This window comes from Triturus cristatus, chromosome 2_1 (assembly GCF_964204655.1).
Source record: "Triturus cristatus chromosome 2_1, aTriCri1.1, whole genome shotgun sequence".
Taxonomy (NCBI): domain Eukaryota; kingdom Metazoa; phylum Chordata; class Amphibia; order Caudata; family Salamandridae; genus Triturus; species Triturus cristatus.
In genome coordinates, this window is record NC_140581.1 from 567565446 (window position 1) to 567592792 (window position 27347).

Below are 27347 nucleotides of genomic sequence, written 5' to 3' on the forward strand. Positions count from 1 at the left end.
CCCGGATCGCACGCGGAATTTGCTTGGAATGTAGGCCATCTTTTAGAACCTTGTTTGGATAAATAGCATTTTACTGTTTTGGTAGATTTAAATTTTGCCTGGAACTTCTTGAGAATAAAGATGTAACTAGTCATGGAGAGCATGTTAGGGTTTGGTTTTACTCAACTGGTAAATGCTGCAACACCAATTAGATGCCATTTTTATCAATTCATCTTATCTATGCTTTAAAGAAATGTGTTTGCTGACTTGATCGGGTCATTTGGCGGTTGCCTTTGGCATAAAATGTTGAAATTTTTGAATGATTATTGTATCAATATTTCTTTCAGTTGTATACGTGCGTGGAATAAATTAAATTCCCCTAATTTTAGTGCTGCACTGGCGAAGATCCCTACTTTCTATTTTCTCAAGGTTGAGGAAGCAACTAGGGCTTAGAATGTTCAGCTTACTGAAGCACTAGATTCTGTTACACATATAAAAAAAGTTAAAAGCATACGAACAGCCTTGTCGGTGCACTGGCTTTCGGACATACTCAGATACCAGGAATGTCGTAGGCAAGTCTGGAGGAAAGAATATAATTTGCAGAAAGAGAGAAATAAAAGGCAATGATTCGAGAATATAAACAAACCATTATAGATTTAAAAAAAAAAACAATTTCCATTAAAAATGGACACTAAAAAAAATCCTACCAAAGAGCTGTTCTCAGTGGTCAAGCTTCTTTTGAGACAGATCAATTCTCCATACCAAGGATTCACCCAATATTTGTATGATGAACTAGATAACTTTTTCGAAACTAAAATCAGTTCAGTTTTTCAAGAATCTTCTCACATAGGTTAAGTTGAAGATTCTTCCCAGATAATAATTCTTTGTAAGAAAAATGTTCTCCTAATACACACCTCAAGAACTTCATCTTGGTGATAAAATTGGGCTCTGCTTCAGACCTTTGCCCACCACCATTACACAGCTAGCTGCTGAGCTTATTTCCAAACATCTCACACTGATATTTAATATGGTCATTGACTCAGGGATATTTCCTAGCATTTGGAAGGCGGCAAGGATAATTTCTCTTACTAAGAATCCATCTGCTAATCCTAGTGAATAAAAGAATTATCGACCCATCTCACTATTGCCTTTCCTGGCAAAACCTTTAGAAAGAGCTTGACCTCGGGACTGTCATCAGCGACAGACAAACATGGTTTATAAGACCATTCACAAGCAGGATGTATGATGTAACAATGCGTACCATTACAACGCGGTATGTTACATCGCGGTTTTAACAACGCAAGTCGTTACATCCACTTGCGTTGGAGGGCGCTGGACAGAGGAATAGTCTGAATTACTATTCCAACTCCAGTCTACGTACAGTAGGGAAGGTGTTGGAAAGTAATTCACACTGTTCCTTATCCTACAGCGCCCTCCAGTGCAAGTCGGTGTAACGACTTGCGTTGTTAAAACCACGATGTAACCATACCGCGTTGTAATGGTTGCGTGGTAAAGGATGTTTCCCTTCTTATATCATTAGATCTTTTGGCTGCATTTGACACTGTCAGCCACTACATGCTAGTGACCCGCCTTGCCCAGTCCTTGCTAAGTCCTTCAGTTGCTACAATCTTTTTTATTGTGCGGGTCACAGATAGTGATTTGCAGTACTACTTCAGATTTTTCTCTCTGCCTTGTGGGGTGCCACAAGGCTCTTCATTGAGCCCCACCTGTTTCAATGTATACGTCTCTCCTTTAGCAGCTTTGATTCGATCTTTTGTTTATCTGTCTTCTTTTATGCTGACGACACACAGATACTGGTCACGGTATCTAACAATAATCAGTGAGCCACAACAAACTTTCAAAATTGCATCCAAGAGGTTAGTGTTGGGATGAGTGACGACTGTCGGAAGCTGAAAGCTGAAAAGACAGAGGTCCTTCCTTTTGGAAAGCAAGTTAACATCTTGGTGGCCTCAGGAGTTTGGCAATATTTCTGTTCCTGTCAAATCGGCTAGAAACCTAGGTGGAGTCCTTAACAATTCTCTTGCTTTTATTAAAAAAGTAAGCTTTGTTATATCATCGTGCTCTCTTATCTTAACGCTCAAAAAATGTTTTCCATACATTCTTTTGAATTCTCGTAAGTCAATTGTATCAGCATTAATTCTATCATGGTTAGACTACTATAATACCCTCTATTTAGGCATTAATTTAACTGTCTTGAAAAGACTGCATGAAGTCCACAATGCTGTGGTTTGCCTGCTCCTAGATATTCCCAAATATCAGTCTGTTTTGAATGAATTATATAATCATCAATGGTTACCAGTAAGGGAAAGGACTGTGTATAACACATACAGCACTCTCAAAAATGGATCCTAAGTATCTTGAGGAAATATTCCAGTGGTATGGGCCCCAACGGGCCATAAGATCAGCTTGTAGGAAAAAGGTGACAGTACCTAAATTAAATGGTGCCACTGGGGCAGAAGATCATTCATGCATGTGACGTCTAATCTGTGGAAAGCTCAGCCTCATGATTTGCAGATGTTGGCTGGTCATTCCTCCTTCAGGAATCGTTTGAAAATATGGCTGTTCCAATCGGTGGTTGTATCTGGCACTGGTGCGAGATATCTGTGAAGCTTTGGCAGCGCCAATACACCTACGGACAGTTGAGCGCTTTATAAAATGTTATCAATCTATGCGAATCAGCTGCCTTTCAAATTAAACAAGCCCTAAGCTATTAGTGCTGACATCACAATATCAGGGTCATTCATAGGGATCATTATTTTTCTCTGCTTTTTAAGTAAAGTTGAAATCATGCGCTGTGTACCATTTTTGACGTGTTGGCACATCAGTCAAGAAGTCTAGATAGTTATTTTGCACAACTTTCAGTTGGTTGCTAGGTTTGGACGAGGATTATGGCAGAGAATGTTTGGGATTTTGCCCCCATATGCACCACTACATTCGTTGTATCTCCTGGAAATTAGGTATGCTCAATGGGGAAGAGAGGGCACAGAAACCCCTTACCCTGTTAAATGTGCCTTTAAACAATGCGGACAGGCAGGTCGTCTTTGGTACGTCTCTGACCGCAATCATGAGCATGTGCGAATCTGCAAAATTTTGGACATGTAGATTTCTGATAGGCATAGCTTTATGTTTGATGATTTGTGCAAGAGATAATTTACAGGAAAGTTATTTATGTGTGATTCATGTTTTGGGGTATATCGACGCATGGGGTGTTCATCGGTGCATATAGGACTTAAATGAATAGTTTGAAAAGTGTATGCCAGTACTAAGCCTTGGACACCAGGACAAGGGTAACTTAGAGAAACTGAGTTTGCCCAGCTGATGTTGTGCAAAGGAGGAGAATGGTTTCAGAACTAGTTCCATTACAGTATTGGGGGTATGAAGAGGCGGAGGCGCTGATCTTTGAGCTCTATTTTCAATATTGTTTCTGTAATCTACTCATGGAACGGAAGAACCAAATGGATAGATCTGCGACATTTTATACCTGCGACAGAAACTGGTTTCTGCCTTACAGTTCTCATCTTAAGAAAATAGACATTACAGTCTTTAAATCTAAGGACCTCCTCTATAATATTAATCACATGAAATTTCAGTCCCCTAAATGCTGTGTTGACAAGGACTTTTTCTGTGACGTTATTGACATGAAGTCCCCTCTCAATTTAAAGGAGATGGGTATGGTGTTGAGAGGTAAAAATGGCCAGTAATTCTCGCGGTGATAGCGTGCTATCAGCAACGCTTCTCTCCAAAGCGATAAAATTCAACTGTGCGATTATCGCTGGAAATCCAGTAATAATCGCACAACGTTTGGCGAAAGCTTGCTGATAGGCAAGGCAGATTTAGCCATGATATCCACCTTCCATAGGATATCATGGCTAAGTCAGTTGAAAAGCAGGCGTAAGGAAAGTAGCGATAACCGAGGTTATCGCTACTTTTCTTGTCGCTCTGCAGGTTAGCGTGTGGCTAGATAATAAGAGAAATGTTGCTTAGACATTTCTCCCGTTATCTTGGGGTGGAACGCCCACTTTGTATCTCATTGGAGATGCGAAGGTGGGCGTTGGGGGAAAGGGCGATCAGGCAAGGATTCACATGATAGTGTGACCTTGCTGATGAGGCGATAAAATTATCGCCGCTTTCCGTCTGAAAACGGACGCTAAAGCGGCGATAATTTTATCGCCTGGCCTTGATGATATGCCCCCTCATTCTCTACAAATGGCCAGGCTCGATCACTGTATTTTTCCACATGTGGAATGTAACTTCTTTAGACACCATGTTGCCTTTACAGTGAATACTTTATCTCCAAATGTGCGCCCTCGATGATTCTCAAACGAAAAAGGCATCTCTTCACTTAAATGTCTCTTTGAAATCTGAAATTCTGTTTTATTCGCATGAAAATTTAAATAACTGTGTATTGTAAAACATAAAATTGTACAGCAGAGTCTGGAGTAAAGGCTATCATTAATATGCAGCCAAACCAAGAAAGCATAACCAAGGGCAATGCAATGCAATTCAATTCTGGTTTGTTACTAGTAGCTTGTTATAAGTGCCTACGTGGTATCTATACAATTGCAATATATGGACTGCATTCTTAAATTGTATTTGATGAGTGTTCGTTTTTTCTAGGGCTTTTGAATCTGTGAACATTTCTTGGAGGGCAACCTTCAACAAAACCTCAGTTGAACTTCAAAGGGATGGAGTGAACCTGGTTAACGAACTGTTGGCGGTTTCTGGGGTCACCACGTGTTTTGAGGGCCAAGCAAAATGCACTATCACTGTGGAAATCAAACCTGACGAGGTCAGTAGAAGCACCAAGCTGCCAAAGCAGTCTCTTTCAAATATTATTTTCCCTGCAGAAGGTTTGTTGGAGAAATTGTTTCAGGTCACTGAACTGTGAAAACAAAAAGCAAGAATGTTATAGAAAATGTATAATTATTCATTTTGTTTGTGCGCGTGGAATTAGAACACTGGTGTATTCTAGGATTCAATAATGCCTCCTGGCTTTCAGTAGCATCATTTTTAGAGGCAGGCATGTTTCCATCAACTCTTCTTAAGCTTGGTTCTTCAAACAGCTTGCTCTGCTTCTTGATGAATACCTCGGACCCCGTCCTTCCCTCTACTATAGCATATTTTGCTCTACTTGCCAACTTGCTTTCTTTTGCCAAGCACACACCAAGGGTTGGCTACCCACTAATCCTCCATTTTGGGGAACGTAGTTTCATTTTTAAGATTTCTTCCTTGTTCCCTCAAACGTGTTCCCTCATTTGAGCTCTCCTTTCACATGTTCTCCTTTAAGTCAATCTCAGAGCCGCATAAAGCGCGGTAACACTCCTCTCTGACTTTGTGCGTGGGTGACTGCATGGTTGCCTTTAGGTTTGAGTACATGAGTGACATGTCCCTGTTTTGTGAGCGTGTGTGCATGCACTGTAGGACAACTAAACCTATTAGTTTATTCATTGCTTGATGTTGCTTGATGCTGTTGCTTTCTTTATTTAACGGACGCTAATTACACCTTCAATGCAACTAATTATGCACTCTGAATTGAAACTGCCGAGGAATTGATAGGGGAATATAATGACACTAAGGAATCAAAATAGAGGTGGAACTTGTGACGAGACTCTTGGAAACAGTTAGGGTAAACAAGCATTTGCAATGGCTTATTTATTTTAGGGAGTATACAGGAACTTGGTCTTGCTTTTCAAATGCGGTTTTGGAGCCATTGGTTTTGTTAATGTATTTTTTCCTACATGGCCACTGTGCATCCACATACCCAGCTGCCATCTTAGAATGCTTTTTAATAAGTGTGCTTAAAAAGCATTTCAAGATGGATGCCGTTTATGAGCACACCCAGCGACCATCTTGGAATAATTGTTCAACAAGCTTAAAAAGCTTTTAAGGATGGCCAGCCTACATGCATATCCATGGTGGCTATCATAGATTTCTTTTTATAGTTTGAAAAGAATCATTTACAGATGTCAACCTGTGTGTCTGCATCTACTGTTCCAAGATGGTGAGTGGCCATTTTGAACCAGTAAATTAAGAAATACAGTGTGTGTTGGGCATGCCCGTAAATACAGAGAAACAAGCAGCCCGGTAGCAGTGTGCAGCTGCGAGACCCTCACAAAAAAAAGATGCATTCTAAAAAAATAAAAATATATATAATGTGGGAGGCAGGAAGGGGAGGAGGTGTAGGTGCTGTGAATGGGCATGAAGCGAGTCGCCTGGTAGGAGTGTGCAACTTCCAATCACTCGCATAAAATAAAGATACAGTGAAACAATGGATGAACTTGTGGTTGTTGGCAGCAGGAAAAGAGCAGATGGGGACGAAAGATAGGGAAGTCATGCACTCCCATAGACACGAAAAACACAAATTTTGACAAATAGAAAATGATGTTCCTTAAGTCAATAATCAAGACTCGGAGCAAAAGCCAACGCAATGTATTTTATTGTAGACAGCAGGTCTTTAACAGACAGTGAAATCTGTCTATACGTGAAAACTTAAGGCTGAAACAATTTGCAACAACCCTTGAGGTTTGGGATCGGATATATCTTTCTTTGATGACAGGCCCAGGATGTGTATGATCAGATATATCTTTATATTTTAAATTTAATAAAGCAGCTTGGCATTGAACTTAATGGTGTATGATATACAATTATTTGGAAAACTGTGGCTGCTTGTTTGTGTTAGTCTTTGAAATGTGGGTATGTATCTAGTTTGCTTTCCAAAAATATACTAATACATCCGTTTTGCTTATTACAGGTGCCTGAATTTGAAACCTATTTTTTCATTGAACTTCATGACGTTAGTGATGGTGCAGCCCTTAATAATAGCATTAAGTTTGCATACATCACCGTCCCTGAGAGTGATGCTCCTCGAGGTCTGATATACTTTGCTTTGGGCTCTCGGGTTGCGGTGGCTCAGAAAAAGACTACGTTAATCACTCTGCAAGTTTCCAGAAAGCCCAGTGTAGGAGTGGCCACTTCTGTCCGCTATAGTATGGAGGTAGGTTTGGTTTCTTGGTAACAATACATCTAGTGTATCTTCTACAGTAACTGTTTTTCTAGAGAAGTCCATCAGGGAAACTTGCCTTTTTAGCTTTCAATCAAATGCACCGTTCATTGGTTTGTTTAAGCCCTGTGATAATAATATTGTTTTTAAAGCTTTATTGCTTTCATTTTTTTTGGAGACCTCCCCAATAGGTACTGTAATTGTGTGTTCTTTCTATTTATTTTATTTATTTCTAAATGTATATAGTGCATCTGTTTTATTTAATTCTAAATTTATAAAGTGCATCTGGAAGTTATCGGTGATAGGGTGCTTTACAATCAAATATTCTAAAGTAACAGAGTTACATTGAGGTTTAGGGGAGGGAGAAAGAACATCATTATAGTTAACAAATGTATAGAACATTGGAGACCAGCATAAGAAAGAAAGCACCAGAACGTGTAAAATAAAAGAGTGAGTAATGATTAAAAAGGTGGGCCTTTAGATGTTTCGGAAGGTGGTTAAGGGTATCGATGCTCTGAGGGCTGGAGAAATGTGTGTGAAAGTGGACCTTCAGATGTTTTTGGAAGGTGGTTAATGGTGTCAAAGTTCTGAAGGCTGGAGAAAGAGAGTTCTGGGCTTATGGAGCCGCACTGGAGAAGGATAATCTTTGAAACGAGGAGGTTCTAAGCTTAGGGGTTTCGAGTGGGAGAGAATTGTGAATCCTTAGACCTCTTTGACATCTTGAAATCTTAAGCAAGTCTGCATTGTAAAGAGGAGTGTTGACATGGATGCCCTTACAGGCATGAATGAATGAATGAATGAATAATCAACTTGTAGAGTGCTAGCAATGCCCAAGGGCGTCAAGGCGCTGATAGCGTAAGCCCGGTCAGTAGAAGGCAGATATCGACACTTTGAAAGATTAAAGGGCAAAAAGCCAGGTCTTTAATGATTTACTAAAAATGGGATGTGACTCTAGACAAGAAATTGATATAGGTAGGGTGTCCCAGACTTTTGATGCAGCCTTAGCAAAGGCTCTTCCTCCCCACTTTGCCTTTCTGAACCTGGGTACTTCCAGACAGTTCTTGTTGGCAGAACGTAGCTATCTCGCAGGGACATAGCACTGGAACGGGTGTTTTATGCCTTCTGGGCCTAGGTTAAAAAGTGCCCTATGAACAATACATAGTGCCTTAAACATAATTTGCTTTTCAGCAGAATGCCAATGCAGTTTATGAATGGCAGTGGAGATCGAATCAAATTTTGGAAGAGGTAAATCAGTCTCGGTGCAGCATTTTAGACAAGCTGCAACTTATGAATGGATCCCTTGTTAATGTCCAGATAAAGGGCATTGCAATGATCCAATCTGGACAGAATCAGGGCAACCGCTGTGTGTTTTCACGATGGAAGAGATAAAGAAGGAAAGATCTTTCTCAGGGTCCAACCAAAAATAGGATGATACCGTTCTGTTCACCTGAGGGTCAAAAGAAAGATGGTTGTCAATTATGACGCCAAGATTCTTTGCCTAAGCAACAGAGCAAGGGCATGCTCCAAGTATTTCAGACCCCAGTCATATAGCTTTACCCCCTTCGTTGTCACAATCACAATGTGATGAGCTTGCGTATTTCTTCATCAGTAAGGTGACGGACATACAACATTCACTTATGAGAGCTCGGACAGAAAAACCCTAGCTGGACCATAACAGCCCGAACTCCAGCGTATGAACACAACCTCCAACCAGTGAAGGAAATCTTCAGAATACAGGCCATTCTCCTTTTATAGTGAAGTCAATGGCCCCTTTGGACTCTCCTCTCTGTCTGACCCTTCTGCAGTCAATAACGTTGGGATCACCTTAAGACCTTCTCCCCTAGCCGAGCTACCTTGAGCCCATACCTTATACAGCTTCTGGTTGGAATTTTGAACTCTTGTTTACAAGAGGGACACTTACTCCAAGCATGGACGCATGCCATGGTTTTGCCTTTACAAAGAAAACTTAACCTGGATCCCTCCAACTGGTCCAATTTTAGACCAATGTCGATGTTGTCTATTCTCTCCAAGTTCTAAGAGAAACATGCCGATACTCAATTGAATGCAGTCGTGGAGTCCCAAGATGCTCTACATTCCTCACAGTCAGGCTTCAGAGCAGGGCACAGTACATAATCCACTCTTCTAGGAGTCATGGAACATCTGACATGGTTCCTGAATAAGGGCAGTATGACTGTGCTGATTTTACTCGATCTCATCATGGCATTCAATACTGTGTCACGTGCCATTCTCTTAGAAAGACTGTTCACCTGGGTCTCCAAGGGATGGCTCTAGCATGGCTGGTCTCCTTTCTGACAGATCACACCTTCCAAGCCTTCTCGCCTAGTGCGGCATTCAGCCCACATGCTCTGACTTCGGGAGTCCCGCAGGGATCTGTCCTCAGCCCTTTCTTAACTAACATATATGTGTGCCTTTTAGCAGACAGGGTGGAAAGTTGCGGCCTCACTCTGTTTTCCTGTGCAGATAACACACAAATCATCTTCTTTCTGTCATCTGCCCAGGATTACAACTCTGGGTATTTGAACTCCTGCCTCGGTCTTGTCTCCATCTGGGTGAATACCATCCCTCTAAAACTAAATGGTGACAAGACCGAGGTAAAGGTGCTGGACAAGAACCCCCTGCTCTGGGGACCTCAGTACAGACCTGCAACTGTAGGTGCTCTCCCCAAACCAGCCACAAGGTAGAGGACCCAGGTTTCTGGCTGGACTCCAATCTGTCAATGAAACCACAGGTGGTCAAAGTAGCCTCAACCTGTTTTGCTGTCATGAAATGGATACAAATGATCATGTGGATGCTCCCTTTTGCAGCCCAAAGGACAGTTATTCCTATCAAGGCTGGACTATGGCAACATTCTGATTATGGCTGCTGTAAAACACCTTCAAGTAGTCGAGAACTCTGCCGCCAGGCTTCTGTTCCGACTTCTGAAACATGCCTCTGTGTCTGGTTTCCTTTGCAATCTTCATTGACTTGCAGTAGACAAGCGAATTCAGTTTAAAGCACTATGCTTCTTTCATAAAGCTAACTAGTGCGCTAGTTCATGGTACCTGCAAGAAATGTGGTTCCTTATCAGCCCCCCTGCGAATTGCTCTCGAGTAATCGATTTCGCTACACAGACCCCAGACTCAAAAGTGCTTGGATGGGTGGTTGCTCCTTTACCAGTTTGGGCCCCAAGCTATGGAATACCCTCCCTGAGTCCCTAAGTAGTTCTACCAACTATATTTTGCAAGAACTTGAAAAGCTGGTTATTTAAATCTGCCCTACCTGTTGTTAAAGCGCTCGGAAACTCTATTTGGGTAGCTATGCACTGTACATGATTTAATAATAATAATAATAATACATCTGTTCCCAGCAATAGTAACTAGGTAGGCATTGAAATTTCTATCTAATCCAGTAACTCCTTTTCAGAGGTTGTTTTCCAGGTTATGTAAAATCAAAGGACGAGGCGTAACAGACTATCTGTTGTTGACAATCAGCGAACAACAAGACAAACAAAAACAAAAAAATATCATTGATTTGGACGGTGTTAATGATTTGCTAATGTGGGCAAATCACAATGTTATAGCATATATTCATTGTTGACATAGCAAATATGCACATAGTTCCGAAGGCTGCTGACACTATGGTTAGAGTTGATGTTGAACTTTTGTGTAAATCACTGAAGCCGTACAACTTGTGAAAGAAACATCACCATATGTAATGACCCAAGTACTGCGAGAGCAGGACTCAGGGTTTCACCCGGAAGGGCCTGCAAACAATGTATCACACTCTGGCCAGGCATGGCCAGAGGAGATAAATAAAGGGGTGAATATCGCTTGTGGTCTTCCACCCGTACTAGCATACGAGTGTGCATGTGTGCTGTTCTTTGAGTCCAGTTAGGCCGCAGGCTTTGCCTGCATTCTCTTCCCCCACCGCACAACACTGGTGACAAGGGTGCCAGCTACCCTGCGGCACCTCTCCACCGTGACTGCTGACACGGACATGCCACCGGCACAGAGATCACTGCGCGGAAGGACTGCCAACATCACCATGTCCGCAGTGCCCCACCTCACCTTTGATGCGCCTCCTTGAATGCAGCCACACGAAGCGAGGTGATGCATCCACCGAGAGCGTAGTGAGTCCCACAGCCCCGCCCACACAGACACCAATCCCAGCGCCAGTCAGCACATTCGTCCTTGCACGGGCCGCTGAGTGCTCCAAGGCAGACGATGCCCATGCGCTGCACCATAGCCCAGAAGCACACATGAGGTGCTCAAAGAACACAGCGCCCCCAAGCGGCCGATGCCTATACCCTGCGGCAAGGCCTGAAATACCTTGTGAGGCACAGGGGAAATTCAACATAAAACTTTGCCAGAGCAGATCGAAGAGAAAAAAAAGAGAAACATAAGACAAATCTCCACATCGTCAGAGCCTAGGCAAGCAGCCCAAGAGGAAGGGGGCCAACAGAGAAAATATAAAAATAAACAGCAACAGAAAGCAAGGCACAACTGGAACAGGATGCAGCCCTTACTGTGCAACAAAATGGCTCATTGCTGCCCAGCACAATAAGGCCTCGCACCACCACAACACAACACAGCACAGCAACCATGGCGGACAACGCCGCTCAAGCAGGCCCGCAGCAGGTGCAACAAGCAGGACAACTCCCCGTCGGAACAGTCACACAGCACACACGTCAATGCACTACCACCATTCAGAAAGTTCGCTGATCCTGCCACTACATCCCCCAGGTGGAAAATATGGATCAGCTGCCTAAACGACTACTATCAGCTGCCTAAACGACTACTTCATCGCAACAAGAGAAACGTCAACACCATCAAGAGGTCACTGCTTTTGCATTTTGCAGGGGAAGAAATATATAAACCTATTGAGCACCTACCAAACACCGGAGCCGCCAATGACTACGACGCAGCGGTCAGAGCACTGGACGTGCACTTTGACCCACAACTTAATCCGGACTATGAACGGGTCACGCTCCTCCAATCCCGTCAAAGGGAAGGAGAGTCCATGGACATGTTCCACGCACGCCTGAGAGAACTGGCCAGCACGTGCACGGCCAATGATCAGAACAAAGAAGTGAGGGCGCAGGTCATACAAGGATGTTGAAACAAGACCCTTTGGACTCTCATACTCCACCAGCCTGATAACCCACTGGAAGACATTCTATTCATGGCGGGGCCTACAACCTGTCGGATGCAAGAGCAATGGAGATGAACATCTCCATCACCCAACAGCTGGAAAAACCCATCACCATAAAGATGGGACGTGAGCAAGGAAGAAGGGTACTGCCTGTACTGCGGACAAGAAGAACATTCTCTAGAGGAATGCCCAGCATAAGGGCGGATGTGCTCAAAGTGCAGCACCCTCAACCACTTTGCCATCGTTTGCAGTGGTGGGCCAATAAACAGGGGTGCACACAGAAGGAGGCCACCGTCAAAGTCAGTAAGACAGCTGTCCCTCGAGGACCCAGAAAGCTGGAAGACAGCCATAGCACAACCACGACAATGACATCGCCTAGAAGATTCGTCCACTGATGATGAAAATGAAATCTATCTCATCTCATTTGCCAACGAATTAAAATGCAGGGGGCGTCCACAACCCACATGCGTCACAGAAATTGCAGGATCCCATGTTACATCACTGATTGACACTGGCACATCTGTCATTGTAGTGGGCAGCCAACGATACAAGCGACTACGGCCAAGGCCCCAGCTGGCCCCGTCCCACATCAAGATACTGACATACGTGAGCCAGACACCGCTACCCCCAAAAGGCAAGTTGACCGTGCAGGTGAAGTCAGAAAACCAAGAAGTCACGACTACGTTCCTCGTGGTCGATAGAGAAGCAGACATCCTAGTAGGAAGCCGCAACGCAGAAGACCTCGGCCTATACACTTTTTCCTGTGCGGTCAGGGCCCTACAGACAGACGAGATACTCAAACTGTTCCCACACCTCTTCACTGGGCTAGGATGCATGAAAAGACTGCCGGTCAAGCTACATATCGATAAAGCGGTAAAGCTGACGGCACTATGTTGTGTATAGGTATACGCCTGCCTAACCAGGCGATCAAAAGAGAGAGACATATAACACCAATAGTAGATAAATCATAGCCGACTTGAATGGCACCAATGGTTCTCTAAGCAACGCAGGGTACCATCAGTTGAGTCTAGTAGAAGAGAGCCGTTAATTAACCCCCTTCACGACTCATATAGGACTATGCCGGTACAAGTTGCTGAACTTCGGCATTTCGTCCGCCGCCGAAATATTCCAAGACACAGTATTAAGGTCCTGTCCAGTTTACCAGGAGTACTAAATGTCAGTGACAACATGTTAATCTACTCGTCATCCGTTGAGGAGCACCAACCGAAACCTTTGAACAACCTTACGACGGCTATCAGATCATGGAATAACCTTACACAAGTGTTCGTTCTTTCAGAATTCAATGGTATTCTTTGAGTACGTCTTTAGGCAGGATGGAGTACAAGTAGACCCACAAAAATCACATGCCATACAGCAAGCACCAGCCACATTATCGGAAGTATGGAGCTTCCTAGGGAAACCACATATTGCGGACGATTTATACAAGGCCTGGCCACGCTAGCCGAACCCCCGAGAGCCCTCATAAAGAAAGACGCTGCATGGAAATGGGGCCAAGAAGAGGAGGAGGCATTCTGGAAAGTCAAAGATGTGCTACTCGGTAAAACCACCATGGCGTACTTCGACGCCACCCGAGCTACAGGCCTACTGGTAGACACCAGTCCCGTAGGCCTTGAGGCAGTCATTACGCAAGAAGCAGAACAGGCAAGTGGGTGCCCCTTGCATTTGCGAGCAAATCTCTCACACCCACAGAAGCGGGATACTCCCAGATCGAGCGAGAAACACTGGCGATTAAATGCGCATGGAACCATTTCCATCTGTACATCAGTGGGCAACCTTTTCAGGTAGTGACTGGCTATTAACCACTGATCCCGCTATTCCGAGGCACTGCCCCACACCCACTTTCCCGGCACCCCCCAGACCGAAGAGAAGGAGGCACCGATGGCAAAGCAAAGACGGAATGGTATGTCGACATGGTCTCACAATGGCCATGCCCCCAAACCCTCACCACTGAAGAAATCAAGGTGGCAACCAAAGACGACCCTGTTCTGGCCAAAGTAATGGACTCCCTACAGAAAGGATTGTGGAAAACGTCCTGCACGATGCCCACAACTGGTGCGGACTAGACAAGGAACGTCTCGGGAAACTATGGAGGGTGCGTGACGAATAAAGCTCAGCAGCCAAAGGTCTGGTGTTACGAGGCTCCCGAATCATGATCCTGTTCAGTCTCCAAGTGAGGGTGACAACCCTCGTCCACGAGGGCCATAAAGGAACAGTGCGGATGAAATCATGCATGAGGGAGAAGGTGTGCTTCCCAGGGCTAGAAGCAGCAGTAGACAACCTGGTACTAAACTGTCGCTCCTGCCAACTCACAAGCAGCCAAGAGCCACCATCACCAATAATAACAGAAGAACCCGCCTCCGGGCCATGGTCACGAGTTAGCCACAATTTCAGAAGCTTCCCGGATGGGAGAATGACCATAGTACTCATCGACACCTACTCCAAAACCCTGTAGTTGAAGTAGTGGACTCTACGTCATTCGCACACATACTACCAGTACTAGAAAAGACATTTGGGATGTTTGTTCTGCCACACGAGATAAAGACAGACAATGGTCCCCCATTCCAGGGAGGAGAATTCAAGGACCTGCTCAGGTTGCTGGGCATACGCCATCATTGGATCACCCCTTAATGGCCAAAAGCCAATGGTGAAGCAGAGCGTTTCATGCGCCAGCTGAACAAGACCCTGCGCATCGCTGTGGCAGAACAAGCCAGTCCTGAGATAGTGCTACAGCTGTTTCTGCGCAAATACAGAAGCACCCCGCATTGCACAACCCAAAGATCTCCCTGATCCTTAATGCTAGCCGGACACAGATGGGACACCATGCCTGTGGGTAAAACCTGGGTATCACCACCGAACGAGCCAGCCAACACGCCAATGCGAGGGGCCCAGAACAACGAGCGGGCCAGCCGACGGAGAGGGGCTAAGCCTCGGATCATTGCACAGGGAAGTTCGGTTCTGATTTGGAACCGCTGTGCAGGAGGAAAGCTCCGGATGACCTACAAGCCAGGGTCCTGGACTGTACTGCGAGTGAATGGCACCGCTATCACTGCCAAATACGGAACTGAAGTAGTCACCAGGAACGTATCCTGGTTCTGGAAAGTTAAACAGTTTGAGCAGCGGAATGTCAGCCCGGAAGACATGAGGACAGAAGATGCCTGGGCCGAAGAGACCTCCCCTCCTAGCCCGAGGAAGACAAGCCTGGCAGATGCTCCTGAGCCATCAACAACTATGGCCGAAGACAACGAGGAGATGAGTGCCACATCCCTGCCAGGCTTGAGTGCAGGTCCTTGATCCAATTCACGGCATTACAACCTGAGGCTGAACCCAACACCCAGCCAAAGGCTCAGAGACTTTATTTGTTAAAATTATGTTATTGCATTTTGGATACCGATTTGGGGAAGGATGTAATGACTCAAGTCCCATGAGAGAGGGACCCGGGGTTTGTCCCAGAAGGGCCTGCAAACAATATATCACCCTCTGGCTAGGCGTGGCCAGAGGAGATAAAGGGGCGAAGATAGCTTGTGGTCTCCCGCCTGTACTAGCATACGTGTGTGCATGTGTGCTGTTGTTTGAGTCCAGTTAGGCCGCAGCCTTTGCCTACATTTTCTTCCCCCACCCCCCAACAAACTTACAGTAAGCAAGTTGTAAAGAGGGAAATTCACACAGCGTTCAGATTGCTGAAAATGTTTTTTTAAAAATCTGCCCCTTTTTACCCTGATTTGATATGGATTTATCAAACCAGGAGAAATTATTGTTGGCTACAAAATGTTTATGTTGTACTTACATATAACTGCCAGATGTCAGTAGAGCATTGCTTACTCACACAATCCGTAGCCTTCTATGCGTGAGGGACACGGCGGGAGTTGGTCCCTAGGTCAATGGAAGTGGGACGTAAATGCAAAGAAATCATAGAGCCAGTGTCGACATGAGCCTGCGTGCTGAGCATGCCACACCTATGGTTGTGCTCAAGATAAGGGCACACTAACAGCCGGCACAGAGCCTCACATGAACTGCAAACATATCAGCTGAAGCGAGAAGCAGCAGCGTGAGTCAGGACAGAGCGCAGTGATGGTCTTGAGGCAAGGATTCCGTCTCAAAAGAAATGTGAGGATCAACAGTCATTTAATTATGAGCTTATAGTGAAATATAAACAAAAATTCTATGTTCAGTAACGCTGCATCTAGACACCGTATTGTAAAAAAAAGTGCAAACCGGAGCCACGACAAATAACTTCAGAAAGTATTACTTAGCTGCCAAAGTTTCAGATTACTCATGTGTGAGTGACATTTTCATAATGTCAATGCATGTGAGTGTCATTCAACGACTATGAGTTACTTCTCACGAGCAAAATCAAGTAATGAAGATGAGGGAAACAAATATCAGAAATTACAACTATTTGAGAAACGAGAAACTCTAAGAAGATCTTAAAACTGCTGCAAAGTAAAAGAACTTGTGAAGAAGTGCATCACAGCTGCAGACCCCGGATCCCAACTACCGAACAGCCAAAGTTCTAGACTGCTGAGCACAGTCTAATACAGAACTGTGATGAGAGACAGTGCTGCCCATATAAAGCACTCAAAATCCAGTGAGCCAAGTTTGCGCTATATAAAACTGCAAGCAAGGTATGTTTTTGTGCAGGCTACAGATCTAACTTGAGTTACGTATGGGCTTCCTGTTTGTAGAACTCGGTCAGTGACATTCATGGAAGCGTCAAAGGGGAAATAGGGGCCCTTGCAGTTTTTAGTTGATTGATAACACTCTATAGGGTTTTAGATGGAAGGCTATGGTTGGTTTCCTTCCTCCCAGCACCAAGTGTGAGCAGGAAGAGCCCTTGGGGCACTGCTGTTGTGACATCAAAAGTTTATAACTGCCAAGCTTTCTTTTTGCTTATGTGTGGCTTGTCCATGATTTCAGTGTACTTAGGAGTGACATTCTACAGTCAAATCTTTGACACTTTGATTGACCCTTATCTGATTCTGTGCACATTACAATCAATGACTTGCACAATTAATGTGCTTACTCAGTTGCAGAAGGGGACGCCATAGCACTATAAACTGACAAGTCCCTTGCCCTACTGTATCAACTAGGATTCAATTCTGTTCCTCTCTCCTTGATGCTGGATATTCTTTTAGACATAATTTGGTGGTAATTTAATCTGCTTGTTTTTTATAATCTGTTAGTTTGCTGCAGTTTCCTCAGATCCTTAAAACTGATTGCATGGTAAATTTGATCACAGTGCTGTGGGGTGATGACTACTGAACAGAAGTAAGCTATTCTGATCTTTTCTCTTTGTTTGTAAAACACCTGATTCAATGGATATTGAAAGATCCAAAAAAGGACATTTCTCGATCTGAGACTGTTGTAGTGAATTTCAATTATGGATTCAGAGTATTAATCCAGTCACAAAATGTGTTTGATTGTCTCTCCACACTCTTCCATATTATCAATATATCATCTATATATCAATGCCTCAGTTGAATATTTTCTTTGTAGGGGTTAGAATCTCCCAAAATGTAACACTTCTTAAAGTTTTACATATAGAGACAGGCCAGGTTTTGAGCACAAGTACTCCCATTCGAAGTACCCAATACCTGCAAGTAAATGGTCTCTTCAAATTTGAAAAAAATTTCTTTCAATGCTAGAGTGGCACATTCCAATATGAAGTCTATCGGAGTAGTGGAGCGCCATTCATGGGAATCGTGTTGACTGCCTCTAGGGTTGCATCCTGAGGGTTGGTTGTATTTATTGCCTCTACATCGGAAGAAATTAGGAGGTCAGTTGGTACTTGCTCATTAATCTCCTCTATCAAGTTCAGTAAATGTTTGGTGTCTTTTAAAAAAGTGGGAGTGTTTTACACACAGAATTCAGAAAATAATCACAACATTTTCACAGTGGTTCCAGCAGTGATCCAATCCCAGAGACTATGGGTCTACCAGGAGGTGGTGATATCCCCTTAAGTTTCTTGAGAACGGTATAGAAGTTGTAAATACTGGGGTGTTGATTGAACAGAAATCCTGCTTTGCTTTTTGTGATCTATTCAATGATTTTCAGCTCATTCACAATTATCTGGATGTGTTGTCTCAATCGACAAGAAGGATCCCCCTAATGATTTTATAAAATTTGGTGTCTCCCAATTGTCTCAAGCATTCTTGTCTGTGGGTTGGTGTTGACTTGATAACCTTTGCCTCTGCCCTTAACCTTTGCCTCTGCCCTTATCCTCTAGTGTTATAATGCACTTTTCTGCACTTTTCTGCATCTGTCTAATTTTGATACGGTCATTCGGTGGGTACTTTTCTGATGTGATTTATTACAGCCTGTTCAAATATTATAACTTCTTGGGGTATAGATGTTGCTGGAGGTACAAATGTCGACGGATTCACCTTATCCTGTATTTTGTCCTTGAAATAGACCTGCAGTCTAAACTTTCTAAAAAAGTTTGACAATCCACATTGAAGTCTAAATTGGTCCTCTGGAGGTGTACGTACAAAACCGAAGCCTTTATTGATGACCTTTTCATCCTCAGATGGTATTCTATCTGAGAGATTTACAAAAAGAGTCTCAGATTGAGAAATTTCCATTTTGGTTCTTTCATTATCCATCAAACAAAGGGAGTCTTAGAAAGGTATTGAAAAACATCATGCTGTGAACTAATATATTCGGCACCCTTCTTGAACTTCACTTACCAGAGCTCTTTGGCTTGCAGTACAAATGCCTCGTAATTCTCATTAGCCATGAGCCATGAGTTTGCATTATCAGCAGATCAGGAATTCCTATCGCTGTGAGTAAAAATTGTGCATGCGATGTTAACTTGAATAATTACAGGGATAAACTTACATGTGAGGTTGGGTGCTGTTATTACTGGAATAAGGCCCAGATTTGGGTCAGTACCTTAGAAAATCTATGTGGGAACAATTTGTCTACTATGTCTCACCGTCATTAATCCAGTTTATGAAATAGGTATAAATACCCTACCTTGCCCTGATTTATTTTCAAGGTCACCATCATCACTGATTCAAATATGTTGAGAACAGGATGTAGTCTAACTGCTAGGGTGGTCGATCTCAAATCTGGAGAACCGAGTTCGAGTCTCGGCAATGACCTCAACATCCTGTGAGTCTGGGCAAATAACTTAATCTCGCCGTGCCTAACAAAAATGAATGTGTCCTTGTGTAACGCAACTGGTGCTCATGCATGTAAAGCGCTCTGATACCTTCGGGTCAAGTTTGCCCTATATAAAACAAAACAAACAAAAAGGTATGTCAACAAGATTTGTCTGCCATAATGGGCCCCTTGTGCAGCCATGCTGCTGTGCATGCTGGAGCCCTCATGTTTTAAAACTGTCAATCCCATTTAGGTGATTGTGTGTTCCAGGTTTTTCAAATTGGCACTACAATCCTGGTTACAAATGGCATGTAACTCCCGATTGCGACGCAAATGGGAGCTGCCAGCAGAATCGCTGATTATGAGATTTGCTGGAAAACTGCAGCACCTGAGCTTTTCACCCAGATATTTCACATGGTGAAGCAGGTGAAATGTGTGTGGGGATAGTGGCATATAAATGAGGAATAACATGCCAGAATTCATGGGGGAATCAATCCCAGTTTCATTCCCTATTTCTCAGGGGCATTCTCAGAATGGGCAAGTTTTCCTGTTTCCTGGAAGTACCAATATCTTCAGATTCACTACTTTCAGATGTGGGAATATCAATGTGGGTTTAGTCCACAACTCAGGAAGTTCCCTGTATGTGATTGCAGGAGCGGCTTCTCCACTAGGGTGGAGGAGTGTCGCCTCACTGCTTTCTCGCAGTGCGAGAAGCAGAAAAATATAATTGTTAAAACTTTCCGTTTGGGGCTGCCCAAACCAGTCATGCGCACTCTGCCTGCATAGAGAACATGGCCTCCCCGTAAGCCCCTGGCTGGGCGTCGTCCCCACCAATCACAACGCTGCTTGCAGTGTTGTAATTGACTTAGGGGAGGGTCCAAAGGGAGTTTGGCTGCCTGCTTCCTGTTCCTGTCAGAGGCAGGAGAGCAGGAGCATGAGCCAATAAGATGCGGGACCCGGCCAGCTGAATGGTAAGTCAATTTTTTGGTTGTTTATTAAATTAAACCTCCCCTCCCGCTGTGTGATTGGCTCCCTTCTACCTTAAGCTGCGTCTCAGTAATTAAGAAAGGTGTTGGTTATGAGATCACCACACTCACTGTGCTCACGTTTGCACCCAAGTGTGTACCCTATCTGACACCACCGCCTAAGCCACGTACAGCTTTTCAGTCTTCAGCAGATGTTCACCTATATTTGTTCTTCAAAATCCTTGATATGGACATGTGAATCATCCATCCTACTAGAGAATGTCCCATTTGTATTTACTCTCAAATGCAACCAATATGCCCCAATATGGGGCATCCAGGGATGGCAAGGTTAATTTGGGCTGATGATGTACTGCACTTTTGCCAGGAGGTTTGCGAGGAGCAGCTTAAGAGGCCACCACTGGTAACACTGAAACACACAAGAGCAGGACTTCCTCATCACAAGAGGATCAAACCAATGGAGCATAACTAACCAAAGTATGTTCGCCATTAATCAGGAAATTTGAGAATGTTGTCATGTCACACATTATTACAGGCCAAAGCCTGTTTGTGATGTACCTGTAACAATAAGTAATTCCCCATGTTTGACTGACCTCTGCTCAGGGTTCCCGTGGTAGATGTATATGTTCCTCATAGTATATTAGGCTTAGAATAATAATGGTGATGCTTGTAAGGCAGAGAGATCTCAGAAACAATGTCTCTGCAGCCTGGGACATCACTGCCATTTACATTTTTTTTTAAATAAATGGAGTTTCACTGGATTTATAAGTTGTGAGTGAAACTATGCATCTGTATTTGAAGGCTTTATCAAATTATTATTGTTTTGTAGGAATTGAAAAAAGCTGAAACTGTTGGGCGCACCTTAATATCACCAGCCATAGCAGGCAAGGATTTTGTCAAGTCGGAGGGAATATTGACCTTTGAACCTGGTCAAACAAATGTTGCTCTGGATGTCAGGCTAACTCCGGACACTGCTTCTCTAAATCCATTTCCCAAACGTCTTCAGGTTATACTCACAGACCCTACTGGAGGTGCCAAAATTGATCAGCTTTACAGGATTGCCAACATAACCATTGTCTCTGACACTGCATCCCAGTCAGTCTGGGGCTTAATTGACCAACTGTACCAACCCTTGGATGAAGATATTTTGAACAGAGTTCTTGAAAATGTAGTAACCAAAGTAGCCACTGAAAACACAGAAGAACAACTCAGTGCTCTGATGAATATCATGGATAAGGTAAGTTAGTAAACCAAAACTCCTAATGCCGTTATAAGAGTAATGTGTTCCATGTACTGCATATGTTCATTTTTAGGCCTTAAATAGTTTATATCTCAATTTTCTGTTTTCCACACAGATGCCTTAATAGCTCACCTAAAATGACAGGTCAACAAAAAGCAGGCCCTTTGTTTTATTAGTCCGAAACATGTAAATAAATATGAGAGCTAGCTGTAAAATGATTGTCATTAAATGTAAGAATGTAATAACTGATGCCATGTGACTTTCAATCTATGTTAAAAGTTTATTTTTAGGTTTGCCTTTATGAATGTCCCTAGCCTAGGGTACAGTAAGAGGGTTTGGTGAATAATAGTCCCTATGCTGCTGTTATGCAGCATCTGCTTTCAATGCAGGTAACAATTGGGATTCTTTGATGAAAACATTTTCTGAAATTCCCAATTTTGACAAGAACCTTCATCCTCTCGTAGCACACCTAAAATCCATAGTGAATGCTACACAAGAAAATAATTGCACCAACTAGCAAACAATTCCAGTTGTTAAAATACAAAAGTGGAAATATCTGTATATTTATTTTCTTATTTCCTTCCATTTTACAGCTGCCTGGTTTCGAATGTAGTGTATGACATATGGAGCAAGTTGTGAATTTTAAGGCACAGACCTTTATGTTCCGGGACTTGTAATTTTGCTTTTAACATTATGGCCTTAGGCTAAAAGATCTGATGTTGGGCATCAGTCTAGGGGTAACTGAAGACATCTCACATATCATATTGCCTCTTGACAGCTATGCAGATGTGCATACGCACCCATACGTGAGTTTTGCATGTACATGTTTATGACACTGTGCTACCTGTCCCCATGGCTTTCTGTACAAATCTGGTCATTTTAAAAGTAGTTTTAACCTTCAAATGTGATCCAGACTCCAAATAAATAATTCTAATTAATTTTCGAAAACTCTGACGTGTTTTCAAGTTCTCACATTAGAGCAGAGTAGCGTATCTACTCCTAATTTTCAGGTATGGCGTTAGCCAAGACCTTATGATTTTACTAAAATTATATGTATATTAACTTACATATAGGGGATTTAAGCAACCTCTATTGATAGGTTGGTCTGTACCTTTGTCATTCCCATTCTGCTTCCGCCCACTACAGCATACAACATGGGATAATGGGTCAGCCTACTTCAGCCACTGGCTGATTTTACTTTGAGCGACTGCATTTAGTGCTTTCACAAGGAGCGTAGAAGCGTGCAAGGTAGTTACCTACAGTTCCAATGTTTTTGTTTTTACTTTATTATTACTTTAGTGTTGCACTTGTTTATACAGCCTGATGTGATAGTAGAAGCTTTCTACCTGATGAGAGCACAGGGCACCTTCCAATCAGTTTCTATTTCCTGCTAATGTTGTTGTAAATTCCTTTGGAAGTGGCCTTTGTTTATCTGATTTCTGCTTTTTCACACTATACCAAGAGCTCGCATGAAGTCTGAATATAATATCATGAGGGTGCTCTGTCTTTGCAACCCTGTCTTTCTTTCTTTCTTGCTCTTTCTTTTCTGTCTTCCTTTCTTTTCTTTCCTTCTCTTCCTTTCTTTCTTTTCTTCTTTCTTCTTTCTTTCCTTCTCTCTTTCTTGCCTTGTTCTTTCTTTCTTGCCTTCTTCGCTCTCTTTCTTCCTGTCCTCCTTTCTTTCCTCCATTACTTTTATTTCCTATTTCATTCTTGCTGTCCTCTTTCTTCCACCTTCTTTTTTGTGTTCCTCCTTCTTTCCTTCTTTCTTTCTTTCTTTCTTTCTTTCTTTCTTATCTTTGTTCCTCTCTTTACTTTTTTTCATTCTGTTCTGTATTCTTTTCCCCTGTCTTTCCTTCTTTCCTCTTTCTTCCCTCCCTTCTTTCTTTCTTTTTTCTTTATTGCTTATCTTCCTTTCCTTCTTTCTTCTCTTCTCTTCCTTATTTCGTTCTTTCCTTCCTTCGTTCTTTCCTTTCTTCCTTATTTCCTTCCTTTTTGCCATTTTCTTTCTTGCCATCCTCATTCTATCTTTCTTCCTTTCCTTCTTTTTTTCCACTTTGCTTTTTCCTTCATTTCTTTCTTTCCTGCTTTCTTTTTTCCTTTCTTTCCTTCTTTTTCCCCTTCTCCCCTTCTTTCTTTCTTGCCTTTCATTCTTGCCTTTCTTGCCTTTCTTTCTTTCTTTCTTTCATTCTTTCTTTCTTTCTTTCTTTCTTTCTTTCTTTCTTTCTTACTTTCTTTCTTTCTTTCTTTCTTTCTTTCCCTTTCCCTCTTTTCTTTCTTTTGCTTTCTTTTGCTTTCTCTTTCTTCTCGTTCTTTCTTTCTTTCTTTCTTTCTTTCTTTCTTTCTTTCTTTCTTTTTCTTTCCTTATTCCCTTATTCTTATGTTTTTTTTTCCTCTTTGTTTCCATTGTGCTTCCACTTTCTTTCCTTTTTCCCTTTCTCTCCTTCTTTCTGTACTCCCCTTATCTTAAATGTCTTCCTCTTTCTTTCTTCCTTTCCTTCTTCCTTCACTTTTTTCTATCCTTTGTTCTTCTTTTTTCTTTCATGCCTTTGTCTTTCTTTCTTTCTTTTTTTCTTTCTTTCTTTCTTTCTTTCTTTCTTTCTTTCCTCGTGTCTTTCTATGCATCTTTGCTTATTTCTTGTCTTCTTTGCTCCTTCCTTCCTTCCTTCCTTCCTTCCTTCCTTCCTTCCTTCCTTCCTTCCTTCCTTCCTTCCTTCCTTCCTTCCTTCCTTCCTTCCTTCCTTCCTTCCTTCCTTCCTTCCTTCCTTCCTTGCTCCTTTCTTTATTTCCTCCTTTCCTCTTGCCTACTTTCTTGCCTTTCTCTTCTCTTCCTTTCTTTCTTTGTTGCTTTCCCTTACTTTCCCTTCTTTCTTTCACATCTTCTTATTCAAAGGTAAATGGCTGGCAGCCAGTGTCAGACCGGCTGACATTTTTAAGTCTGTGTTAGCTGAGACCTTTTGATTTACTAAAATTATTTGTATAACTTGGTTGCCAATAGGGGCTTTCACCCAGACTTTGTCGATTAGTCAGCGGTTTTGTTATTCACCTTATTTTCCAGTCACTCGGCATGCATCAAAGAGCAATGTGTCACTCCACTTCAGTTATTGCTGACTTCACTATGAGTTGAGGCTGGCTGCTCTCTCACAAGGAGCACCTCAATACACAAAGTAGTTCCCTTCAGTGTTAGGGAGTACTATATCAACATGTGCTTTTTGGAGACCAAACAACAACATTTTTGCCTTTAACCATCTTTTTGTTTGGATCAACGAGGGTCTGGCAGTTTCCAGAACCAGAAAATGCAGCAATAACCATAACAAAACTAGAATTGCCAAAAGATTGGGAGCCAACGCCAGACCTATTGGCTGTGTCAACGCTTGCTTTCTTCACATTCTGCTTTACAAGTGCCAGACAAATACTCAACTACAAAGAAGTAAACATGGGTGGAGTATCTACTCATGGCTAACGCTGGAGAACTTGATACATCTCTTGCATCACGCCGTGCCCACAAACTACACACTAATCTGTGCCCGCTACGGTAAATCGCCACACACCTTCTGCTGCACATTAACCTGTTTCTCCATTGTACAAGACACTGTGACCCTGACACATATCACACTATACATCTGCTGCATATCGTTCTAATGCACATGGTCCTATATTGCAGTATTGTGCATCACGGAGTGCTCCTCTGCTGCACAATGCCCAGCACTCTCCAAATTCTAAATGCCCACTGCTCTCCTGATTCACCACACCAAGCTCTCTCCAGATGGCCAGTGCTCATCCCATGCACAAAAGAAAGTTCACCTCTGATGTAGAGCAGATATGGACAATGTAGAGAGATAGGACCCCCTGCAAATAGATGAGGGCTCCAAGGCAAGGGAACAAATCAGCAACATAATGAAGAACCCCTTGGCAACCACAATGATTCACTTGTAATTATATAATAGAGGCCATGTGTGAACATGAAATCTGTGATATATACTTTATTTTTTATGATTTATTGGTTTGTTAAAGATTATTATTATTTCATTTACTATATTAATAAATTAAATATTAAATCATCTAAAGGTTATCTGATAACCAATATGCAAAGGGGTTCTTCATTACGTTGTAGAGCAGATTAAGTACCAGAAAATCGAGTTTTGAACGATCATGCAACAAAAATATATTTAAAAATACAATTTTGATTAGCCTAGTTTCAACTATGTCAATATATATAGGTAAGTGTATGTTTACTATTCTTAACTCCACATATATGTACCTTGCCAAGAATTTTTTGTGTAAAAAATTATTAGATATATTTGTGTTTATATATATATATATATATCGGAAAGTTCAAATTCCTGCTACTTCCACTCAACGGCGGCGAAGAAGGAAACTCGGACCCCGCTGGACTTCAGGTAAGATGTTTTATTGCAGATCACAACCCACGCACGACGCGTTTCTGGCCTCAAGAGCCTTGCCTTTCCACTTTTAAGTGTGTTTTAAGTGTACCACCCACTTCCCCTGTTCTGTGTCACATGATAATGTACAAGGTAGAAAGACTTACGATATGTGCTTGAATAAGCTGAATCCATTGTAGGAATATGTTACATGTAAGTCTTAATCCAAATATATGTTTTTTACATTCTTTTGCATATTTGCATCGTGCAATCAATACAATTACAGGATAAATCCATAAAATTATAAAATATAGCAACAATTTAAGATAAAAAACGAACTCTTTAGCTGGATAAATCCAGTACCATGGCAGAAAAAGAAAGTGCATAAGTGCAATAGCAGCAAGATGAAAATTTAAAAACAGTGTTAATGTGCAAAATGTGCAAAAATGGTGCAAAATGTGCAAAATATTTCATATATATATGTATATATATGTATATTCACTGAAAAAACCATGGGTTTCACACACGTTATAGTTAGGACTTAGCATTTAAAAAACCTTAGAAATTCAGTGAAAAAACCATAGGTTTCACACACGTTATAGTTAGGAATTAGCATTTAAAAAACCTTAGAAATTCAGTGAAAAAAACCATAGGTTTCACACATGTTATAGTTAGCTGGACATTTTACTCGTAAAAAACCATTGAAATTGCCACGTTATAGTTAGTTCAGCTAACTATAACTCGCGCGCCCGCAATGCACTGCTGATGACGTCACATATTACATCACTCATAACATGGTCAGTGACATCACTCATGACATCACTGATGACATCTCAAATGACATCACTGATGACATCATCCAGTGAATGTGTGTTTTCCTGAAAATTAAATATGTTTTATTTATGTATATCTCAAGGTCGATGGAAGAATAAATGGGTATATAAGTGTCTAAATGGATGATTTGTTTTTGAAAAATTGATTGTGTAGCTGACTGATTAAGTGTATCATAGTGAATACATGGCTTAGTGAGTAATGTTTAAATATGGAAATATCTGTATCAGTCTCTCACTTTGTGTATATGTGGCTGCATGGGTTGGTGAGTAGCTACATGGGTGTCTATATGGGTTATTAGTTGGTTTTTTGAGTATCAGTCTGAGTGTCTTCATGGTTCGGTGGCGGGTATTACGTAGTGCATAGGTGCATGAATGAGTGGCTCACTCTTTGTATATGTTGAAGACAGCATGTGTGCAGGACTGTATGGGTGGATGAGTGTGTGTATGGGTGTGTTAGTGAGTGAATGACTGTCTCAATAGTGTCTTTATGAGTAACTACATATGTTTTAAACTAGTATATGTGACTATTGGTGTAAATAAGTGAGTATATGTGAGAGTGAGACATTGGAAGAGTTCTTGTATGAATAAGTATGTGTTTCTATAAGTGATTGTTTAAAAGACTAAGTATGTGTAAGTTTC

At 42.3% G+C, this 27347-nt stretch overlaps 1 protein-coding gene across 1 annotated transcript in view; it reads left to right on the plus strand.

Annotated features, from left to right (window-relative positions):
• The window catches only part of ADGRV1 (adhesion G protein-coupled receptor V1), a 1990932-nt gene that overhangs the window by 1153754 nt on the left and 809831 nt on the right, over positions 1–27347 (plus strand). Inside the window, exons 76-78 of the mRNA XM_085632468.1 lie at positions 4618–4789; positions 6752–6994; positions 21086–21493. Of these exons, the coding sequence (XP_085488594.1) occupies positions 4618–4789; positions 6752–6994; positions 21086–21493 (823 nt within the window). The remainder of the gene's footprint in view (positions 1–4617; positions 4790–6751; positions 6995–21085; positions 21494–27347) is intronic.